Below are 9,757 nucleotides of genomic sequence, written 5' to 3'. Positions count from 1 at the left end.
CACGGCTACATTTGTTCTCATCAGCCCTGAGTTGCATCCTGTAATTTATTCTAGCTTAACTTTTTGTATTGTATTTCAACAGAGCAACCATCCCGTATTCAACCACATAAGACCATGCAGTTCTGCCCAACCATAAAATGCTTTAACTGATTTAGTTGCGATTCAAAGATTTTGTATTGTTGTCCTCAAAAAGCATACAGACAGTGTAAAAATGCAACAGACCTTATCATATATGAATAAAGAATGCGCATATTTTATTAGTTAAAGGCATTAGAGGAGATTTAATTTCCTACGACTTTGAACGTAGCATGCGCATGCGCACATACAACCTCTCCCTCACCCCCCTCTAACCTCCCCCCTCTTAACATTTACAAAGAAACGCCCCCCGCCAGAAACTTGCGTAACACTCGTGAAGTTGTCTTTTACGGCTGGGTCCCCCTGGATCTTTATCTGCCATTATGTCAAAAAAGATGAGCAAAACAAGTCGCCAGCTAACTACGAAGCTATACCAAAGCAACACATACAGAAAACACGTAAGTCCAAGACGTACATAATCTATGTAACTAGGCCTGAGCCGGAAGATTTTTGATTGACAGGAAAGGGAGCAAACCAAATGCCTCGGTCCGAGCATGTTGATTGGCTGATGTTTTTCAGGTCCTGCCATGTCCACAGTTTTTTTTTTATTATTATTATTCTTTTAGAAACCATACATACAAGTCCACTAAAGGTCAGTATATTCATTTTATGTGAATCAGACAAATTAAACAAACAAAAAAAAAAACATCCTCCATAATGCCTTTAAAGTGTGTATGATTCAGGATTAGCTGTAGACTCAGTTGGTGCTCTTTTACAGACTCTTAAAGATGACTTTGAAGATTCTGGAAACGACTGCTGAGCAATGAAGACTGACCCAGAAGTTGCAGCCAAAAAAAGACACTAATAAAGTGTAAGGTGAATCTAGGTGAATGTCCTGAACAGAATGACGCTTCTGACATTGACCTAAGCCCTAAGTCCTAATTGTAATTGTTCAAGCTCGATCAGGAAAACAATCTTTATCGAGTTGAACAGAAAAAAAGTGTTATGCTGTATGTGAATTTATCCACTTCTAGATGGCAGTCTTGCCTTCATAAGCAAATGATATGAGTGAATGACCCACAAAATGACTATCTGGCCTACAGCGATTTGCAGAAAACAAAAAACCACAAGACACTGTGCCACCCCACTGTGAGTAATGATCTCATCCCTATAAAAATGTTCTGCCTCTGTAAACAGTGCAATTTACTGAACATACTCAAGTAAACTCAGTCTTAAGTCAATGCAAATGGTCACTTTCCACTGTTGGTTCAATCATTGCATGTTCTCATGAAAAACTATCACGTTGTCGTGGAACGCCGACTCAGCTCTGCTCTCCCCTGAGACACCAAGATAAGATGTGTGTCATCTAAAAGTGATGGATTGTTTCCAGTAATCCTTTGCATTAGAGACTCAGTTACAATATCAATGTGGGAACGCATCTGGAGGATGTGCCCTCTGGATACATCAAAGGAAAAATGTGATTTTAGTGCCACATTTAAAGAAACTTTATCCATAATGGTCCACTTCACAGGAGGATGTTCCACTTGTGTCGTGAGGATGTGAGTCAGCTGCATGGAAAGTGAGTGCAACACGTGTGCGAGCCCAATAGTGGAGGTTAAAAGCAAGAATATGACACTCCAGGATTTTTAAATGAGGAGCTCTGGCTTGCTCTGGAATGCCTTTTTTTGGCTGGCGCTGTGTAGCGGTGCATTATGCATGGTAGGTAGATGTGAAGTTGACAAATCAAGCAGGGCAGCAGTTTTGAGAGATCAAGGAGCTGCAGCATTTGAGGCAAAAACAACACTCTTCTCCACTCCAAAGCTGGGAGGTTCTCCAAAGCGAGCTTAATTACCAACTGCAGGCGAAGCTTCATTTAGAAACCACAGGGCTTTTACTGGAAATCTGAGGTGCTAATAAGTTGCCTGCCCATCCGAGGTCATCACCATAAGCAGGGGAGCAGAGAAGAAGAAGAGGCACGTCGCTTTTCCTCTCTAATGTTATTTTCATGTTAGTTTGTAACTTAAACTAGGGTCTTTGGTTTATCCACTGCTGTTTTGTATCATTATCTGTGTCAAGTAGAGTAATTATCTAACAAATGTATAAAAGCGGCTCTCTAATTAAATGCCATGGGCTGCAAGAGATGGAGATAAATTATTTATACTGCTTTGATGAGAGCTAGCTAGCTCTAAGGAGTGAGCAGTCAGTCGTTTTCAGAATAGAAACCACTGCAGCGGGATTTTACTGAAACTTTTCTAGGGGGGTGTTCTTTTTGAGGGGGATAAGAAAGGAGCTAAATCAGAGTGTTTGCCACTGGGGACCAGGGACGTCAGGTTTCTGTGTTTATAGCAAACCAGCTTCTCCAAAGATGCAATTTGCTCATTCGAGAAAGATATTTTCATGCTGGTATTTACAAGTCAGGAAGAGGTGAGGCCGCTCAGAGCTTCCGGCAGGTACAACATGAGTAAGTAAACATATTTAAAGTGACAAATTCAAAGTGGCTGCTGCTCACACTCTGGACCTGATCTAATTTGGTCCGTATTACTGCAGGGGTGTAGAAAGTAGCCATTCATCGTCAACTGGCTGCAAACCTCCCACAGGCATTTAAAAAGGGCTTTCACAATAATGAAGCATAACTGAGGACAATTAACAAATGAGACAAAGGAAGCAAGCCAAAGTCAGATAAGAATTCTTATTATTCCAATAAAAAATACATTCATACAGAAATATAACAATTTTGCAAAACAATTTCAAATAAAAATTTCATAAAGCATAAACATAACAATTTTACAAAAGTTGTCTTTTTTTTTCTTTTTATACAAAGATTCAGTTGAGAACAAAGAGCTGTGTGTGTGTTTGTGTGTGTGACAGAACAGTTGTGGTAGTGGGATGAAAGAGATGAAGGAAGAGTGTAAAAGATGCGAGCAAAAACATGAGGCTAAATCAAGGCTCAATTATCACTCCAACTGTATCGGCTGCTGTTTCCACAGAATGGATGTTCCTGCTCTTTGCCCACAAAAGGCCTTGCCAGCACTCCCAAATCTATTGCAGCAAGCAGTTTCAAGTTTGTACTCATCCTGTCTCCTGCGCCCGCTAATCTGAAATCCATATGTCGTAGCATGCCACGGCGCAACTTGCTGCAACATCGAATTCCTACTGCGAGGTCGCTGATCTGGAGTGGGTGGCACAGATCAGTGAAGCTGTAATCAGCAGAATCCCTAGCATTATTTCAGGCTCCGCCTTCTGTTGTGCATCCATCTCCCACCTCCAATAACAGGAGATACTTCCTTTTTTTTTTTTCTTGTTGAAGCCATTATGCCATGTGTGCACCGTCAATGCTTGATCTGTATCTCTTCCTGAGAGCCCCCTCACTCGCTCCTGTGGTTTTCATAATACTGTTGCAGCTTGGCTAAAACAACGCTCCCCAGACAGGTCAATAACCAACCTACACAGTCAGCAGTCTGTGACAGATTCCATGCCAACAAAGCCTTTAGCAATTCATTACTGAGAGGCAGTACAAGGCGAGGCCTGTCCGACTGCAGCCTGTTAATTACAATAAATCTTTAGCTTTTTCTTCAGTCCCACTTGCAAGGATGGAGGGACAGTGAGGGAGGTGGAGGAGGGGGGCATAGGATGGTGGGGTAAAGGAGCAGCACTGTGGAAACATTTTTGTGAAACTAGTCTGGTCATTTTGTACCTTAGCGCTGTGTGATGGAGTACATACTACACAGTAGTTAACGTCTTTAATAAATGAATTTAAGTGCTCAAAACATACAGCATTTGTCTTATATACATGTTAATTTAAGGTGATTTACATCAACTAAAAGGGTGCTGTGACTCAAAAACAAAGTAAAAAAAAAAAATAAGGGAATCGACTGAGACTTCTGTGAACATTTACATTTAAACTACACAATTAACAGCCAAAAATTACCCACAAAGGAGGTGCGAGTTAATTTGTAATTGAGCCTTGATCAAGCTTGTCAAATCACCCAGACAACAAATGTGACATCCTGAGGGAGCAAAACAGCATCGCTCCCGCAGGGCTGAGTCACTTGCATAAGGCACCATTAAGGTCAACAGTGCATTATTAGATAGAAAGAAAGTACAAAAACAAATCAAGAATTAGTCCTCAAGGCATAGAATGAATGAGAAAATTAGTAAGCAGTGGTGAATTCTCCAGCCAGATGACAAAGCAGAATGAAGGAGATGGATGAAGTTGTAAAAGTAAAAAGAGGAAATCATCAAGGCTTTATGTACAATATTGTAACATTTAACCGTTCGCATTTTAGCTGCACTTTTATTGAAACTATTTGCAGTCCTGATTACAGTGGAAACAGGAAATGAACAAACCCTAGAACCATGCAACACCTGTCTATGATACTGAAGTTATAGTATAGTTGTGTTATACCTCTAAGCACACAGCTTATACAATTGGACTACAAATGAGCTTTGTAGCTTGTAAAAAAATAATAAACCAGGCTACATAACACATTGCACATTTAGTAGCTGCACCAAAAACACCAAAAAAAAAAGCTCCTGTCATACAGTGACCAGGGGGGAGTTTGGTCTCTGGGTCACAGACCAGAAGGTCAACGCCTCCTTCTCTGGTCAAACCCAAGGCCTGAAAAGCTTCAGAGAAGCAGCCCCCCTGAGTCTGGGTGCCAGACAGACAGACAGGCAGGTAGGCAGGCAGACCCTCCTCCCTGCCCAGGCCTCACACTGCCACCAGGGAAACACAAGTGGAATGTTTCCCCCACAAACCCACTCAGTCCACAGCAACATTGGCACAGCCCCGCACCATCCATCCAATCCATCGCTCCTCAAAAAAAATCCTCTCTTCTTCTTCTTTCCAGGGGGCCAGTCAGCCAATCTCAGACATTCACAGTGCACACATGCTTACCTCAGACAGTTTTTGTAAAGTACCAGTGTATCTGCTGTCCGGGAGATGTCCCCAAAACATCATGCACCATACATACAAATCATTCACCCTTTACGTTGTTTTTTTTTTTTTTTGTATTTTTAAGTGTGTTGTAAGTCCTTCTCAATCAAAAACAGTTCTTCCCCCATCCATGATTTTGTCCTCTTGTTGCAACAGACAACCTTCAGAGCGCCTTTCTCCAAAGAGAGGTCCCGGAGGCACTGGGTTTCAGTATGGTGCAAAACGGCATGCTTTGGCTGGAACACACTCCCGCCACTCTGCTGTGGGACAGTTCAACCAAGAGACTGGTCGGGAGACGGCGTTTGTTTTTCTTTTCTTTTCTTTTTTTGTCTCTCCTCTTTCAAAAAAAAAAAAAAAAAAAAAAACACGTTTCCCCTTCGCTGCGTTGCTTGGTTGGTGCTTGCCCTGCTTTAGATGTGCCTCTTCATGTGAAGAGCCAGATGGTCAGACCTGGAGAAACATCTGGGGACAGAGGAGGGGGGAGAGGAAGTCAGTTACTACGGAGAAGATGCTGCTGGATGAGACGTGCTTCAGCACATGAAGAAAAAAATGTTTTTTTTCAGGAGGTCTGCAGATCACACAAACTAAACCGACAAATTCCCATTTAGAAGAGGTCAATTAAATGCAAATTATATAATTTCTAATGCAGCCTCACTGATGCTGGATTTTTGAACCGAGTCATGTTGATATTTGGAAGCTGAAGAGTATTTTTTATATCAAAACACACATTTACACAATCACTCTGTATTTATTTAAAAAAAAATTGTGATCAAGACATACTGAGCATCCCTGTGTAGTCAATGCTCTTTTGTGGAGAAAAGACACAGATTTTAAAGACTTTAAACTGATGTTTGGCCTCTTTATCATGCATTCTTGCTACTTCCTGCCACCAGATACAAATATCTGTGCTTATGATAACGTGGTGTTTCTCCATTTATCAGTTGAGCTCAGATTTTTAGCAACGTCACTGAAATGCAACAGTGCTTTCAGTCCTGCATCAGTGTTTAGAAGATGCAGATCACCATCAACGGAGCCTTATCAGAGGCCCGGTGACGTTACTTGCAGATAAAAGGCCCGTCTTACCTGTCACAGTGACTGCATTTAAATGGCTTTGCCCCGGTGTGCTTCCTGAAGTGTCTGGTCAACTCGTCGCTTCGTGCAAAACGCCACTCGCAGCCCTCCCACGAACACCTGTACGGTTTCTCACCTGCAGAGCAAAACGAGGAGGCGATTAAGCGGAGCTCAAGCGAGGACGCTAACGGAATGTTTTTCCTGCTACGCCGATGGCTGATGTGCACTGTTTTTATTTAAATACATTCAAATCAATCAGCCCGGGGGTCAGGTGGGATGACGGCATGGGTGCTGACAAGCTGCTCCAAATTCCGCTGAACCTGTTGGTCCACCACCTTTGTTTTTTTTTTTTTATGCAACCTGAACCACGCTAAGAATGCTAGAAGTGCAGCTGAATGTGTGGGATGCAGAAACTGAAGGAAAAACAAAGCCACACGTGTAATTTCACGCTGCTAATCAAAATAAGGAACGCTCAAATGACCATTCAAAGGCCTCCCAGCTCAGCGGCCCCTGGCTCTCCACCCATTCACCCCTTTCCCATGGTGAAACTCAATCTGTTTTGAAGTCCTTTTATCTCCCATGTGCAACCCCTCCCCCTGCCCCACGCCCTCCCTCTCCCCCCACTCTTTCTATCTCACTCACTCACTCCCTCACTGGCTCAGTCAGTCACATTCCAGATAGATTAGGTCACAGTTTAGGTATCCAGCCATGCAGAGCTAATACTCGCAGCGCTCCAGCTGAGGACATCATGCAATGTGGACCTTTAATTACATTACACAATGGGTGGACAATGCCATTAAGGTGGAAGACTGAATTAACAGCACTTCCGGCATTCGCTCAATAAGAACAGAGATCTTTTCAACACTACAACTGAACTGCTTTAGCCTGGAAAGAGCACATCAGCCCTTCGTTCTTTCCTGTTGTTATTTACAGACCACATGAAGCTGAAACTCACCTGTGTGAGTGCGCTGGTGTGCTTTTAGGTGGGAGCTCTTTGTGTAAACCTTGCGACACCCGTTGAATTGACACCTGTGTACTCGCCTCCTGCCGTCCGGAGACGATTCCCCGCAGATGAGTCCCGTCTTTTCCGAACTCTTTGCCACACCGCCGCTCCTGATTTTGACCGGCAAGTGCAGCTCGGTGTGCGTAGCCGCCCAGCCGTTCATCACGCCACCGGCCTCCGAGTTGGCCTCCGGAGAGGACGGCGGAGTGCTAATGACGGAGGGGCTAAAAGGTCCAGAGCCAACCAAGACAGAGCCCAGAGGGTTGGAGGTAAAGCTGTGCGTGGGCGAGAGCTCCTCAGAACTGTCTGAGGCCTCGCTGCTGGCATCTGAATTCACACTGTTGGTGTCCAAGATTTGGCTGTCCTGATTGTCCTCCTCGTGGGCTGCGGAGAGCTTTGGGTCGCACTCGGCCTTGGCTTTATCCCCGCAGGCCAAGATCAGCTTGCTCCAGAGGTCCTCCTGGCTGTCGAACTTGAGGTCGGATGTGGAGACGTAAGGCTCGCTCTGTAGGTAGCGCTCCAACTCCAAGCATGTCTGGTCGGATGCAGAGAAACGAGAGAATACAGTCAGAAGAAATGAATTACAGCAGCAGCAGCCCTGTGGAGAGGAAGCCCAGGCTCACCAGCAAAATGCTTCGGTGTGGGAAATCCTTTTAAATCATGCATGTGCACATTCCTGTATGCTTATGGTGGTGCAATATTTGTTAAATTCTTACAGCATGAAGTACTAACAAGGAAATTTCAACTATTCCTGCAGTTTTAATGATCAAGCTTAGAGCTCTGAGGGTAAATTATGAGGAAGAAATCTAAGCACAAATGACAAATATTTGCTGCCGGTTTGCATCATGTGTGCTGCTAAATGATGCACTGTTTAAAGAGAGGATGCTGTTTGAAGAACACAGGGTATCAGTGACACGAGTTCCTCACTACTTTCAGACTTGAAAGATTAATCAATGGTTACACAAAGCCCATCTTCAGCTGCATCCCATAATCCTACGTTCACGCATTCTGGCTTTCCTCGTCTGAACTCTGCCTCCCTTTACTTAATCAAAGCCTCATCGCCGGCATCACAACACCAAGTGACCACACCAGCCTCATGCGATTCCCTCGGCTGCCTGGACTCCAACTCTTCCTGCAGCACCAAAACGTGCATTGTCATTTCAGCGCTCAACAAATGAGTCACTGAACAAATTTAGAGTCCTTTTAAGGAAGCCGCTCAACTTCCCCCTCCGACATGAGGGGGCCATTCAGCTGCTTTTCCTCATGCGTACCACTGACATGCAATCACATCCTTCCTCAGTGTCAGCTCCGGCTGTAAGAGAGAGAGAAGAGGAAAAAAAGATGCACAGGCTCCAATTTATAAAGGCCGTTAAAGTTGAAAAGTGAGAGGCTGTTCATTAGAAGCAGCAGCTCCAGCTCGGCACATGTAGAATAAATATTTTCCTCCAGGCTTCTGCAGTCTTACACAATATTTTCCAGCTGTGCTAGTGTCTACTCATGCAAGGAGGATTTGGCCGAGGCTGACATTTGATAAGTGTCATGTTGTGGAGCCCATTCAAATCCGAGGATGATGCAAATGGATGATTTGCAGGGGGAAATAAACGTTACAAAGCAGAACACTTAACAATGACACAACAGACTGAGAGAAGGCAGCAGATATCAGATTCTGTATCAATTGCAGATTTGAAACTGCACTCATTTCCACATCCTGACCAGCTTCTGTCAGCAGTGAGAGCAGCTCTCATGCCCTGAAACCATCTGTCAAAAGAAGAAGTCAAAATATAGCAGGGCAGTGAACGCACCAGCACGCTGTCTCTGCTGCTGCTGGAGTTACTCTCCATTCATCTTGGACGCAGCAGAGCCTCGACTCCAGCTGTCAGACTGACACACTGCTCCACTTCAGCCTGCCAGAAACTTCACAACCCAACTGATTATCAAACCGCACCGGGCTCCGTCTAAACACCGGGCACCTGTGTTTACAAGCGGGGGGTTCTTTCAAAATAAAATAAAATAAAAAAGCAACTTCGCAGCGTTAGAAATGCTCCCCTCAGACTGTCAGCTCATACAAACAAGAAGTTATATTCACCTGCTGCCAGTACTCCTCCAGTGACGGTAAGGCTGAGAAATAGCCCGTGTCGTGAACTATTTGAAGTTCTTGAAAGATGCTGCACATGGGTAAAACATCCATTTTTCCCGAGGTTGTTTTCTGTTTCTTGTTTTTGTGGAGAAAAAAAACCTACGTAGCTGCACTTTAGATTTTTCTCAGGTAGAAAAACGAGCCAGCGGAAGGAGCAGGATCGATCCTCTGCGATGCAAACCAAGTGTCGAGCGGCAGCGACAGCAGAGAGTCCGTCCGTCAGTCCCCCCCTTCCTTCTGCTTCTCTCTCGATGTGTTCAAGGTATTTGCAAACACTGCATCGGACTGGATGGAACAACTGCGCTCTGCAAACTTCCCTATTCAAACCCCGACGCCTCCTCCTCCCGGGCTGGATCCCGCCCTTAAAGCCCCGTCGGCCAATCAGCGTCGAGCAGCGTCAGGGATTGAAAATGATATCACAGCTGGCCAATCGCGCGGGACCTCTCGCCTAATTTGGTTTCATCTCGCTTCTGACTGGTGCGTTTGACTCGCAGTAGGTCTCCGCTGATTGGCTGGTTATTTATAGCGTGTATAT

At 44.5% G+C, this 9,757-nt stretch overlaps 1 protein-coding gene across 1 annotated transcript; it reads right to left on the bottom strand.

Annotated features, from left to right (window-relative positions):
- Nucleotides 1–2,745: 2,745 nt before the first annotated feature.
- On the bottom strand, nucleotides 2,746–9,550 carry klf6a (Kruppel-like factor 6a). The gene is made up of 4 exons (XM_022190387.2): nucleotides 9,172–9,550; nucleotides 7,038–7,620; nucleotides 6,095–6,218; nucleotides 2,746–5,473 (listed from the first exon to the last, which is right to left on the bottom strand). The coding sequence occupies exons 1-4, from the start codon at nucleotides 9,271–9,273 to the stop codon at nucleotides 5,422–5,424; spliced, it is 861 nt and encodes a 286-aa protein (XP_022046079.1). The 5' UTR covers nucleotides 9,274–9,550; the 3' UTR covers nucleotides 2,746–5,421.
- Nucleotides 9,551–9,757: the final 207 nt, after the last annotated feature.

The sequence above is a fragment of the Acanthochromis polyacanthus genome, chromosome 20 (genome assembly GCF_021347895.1).
Source record: "Acanthochromis polyacanthus isolate Apoly-LR-REF ecotype Palm Island chromosome 20, KAUST_Apoly_ChrSc, whole genome shotgun sequence".
NCBI lineage: Eukaryota > Metazoa > Chordata > Actinopteri > Pomacentridae > Acanthochromis > Acanthochromis polyacanthus.
This window is presented reverse-complemented; position numbering and strand designations above follow the sequence as displayed.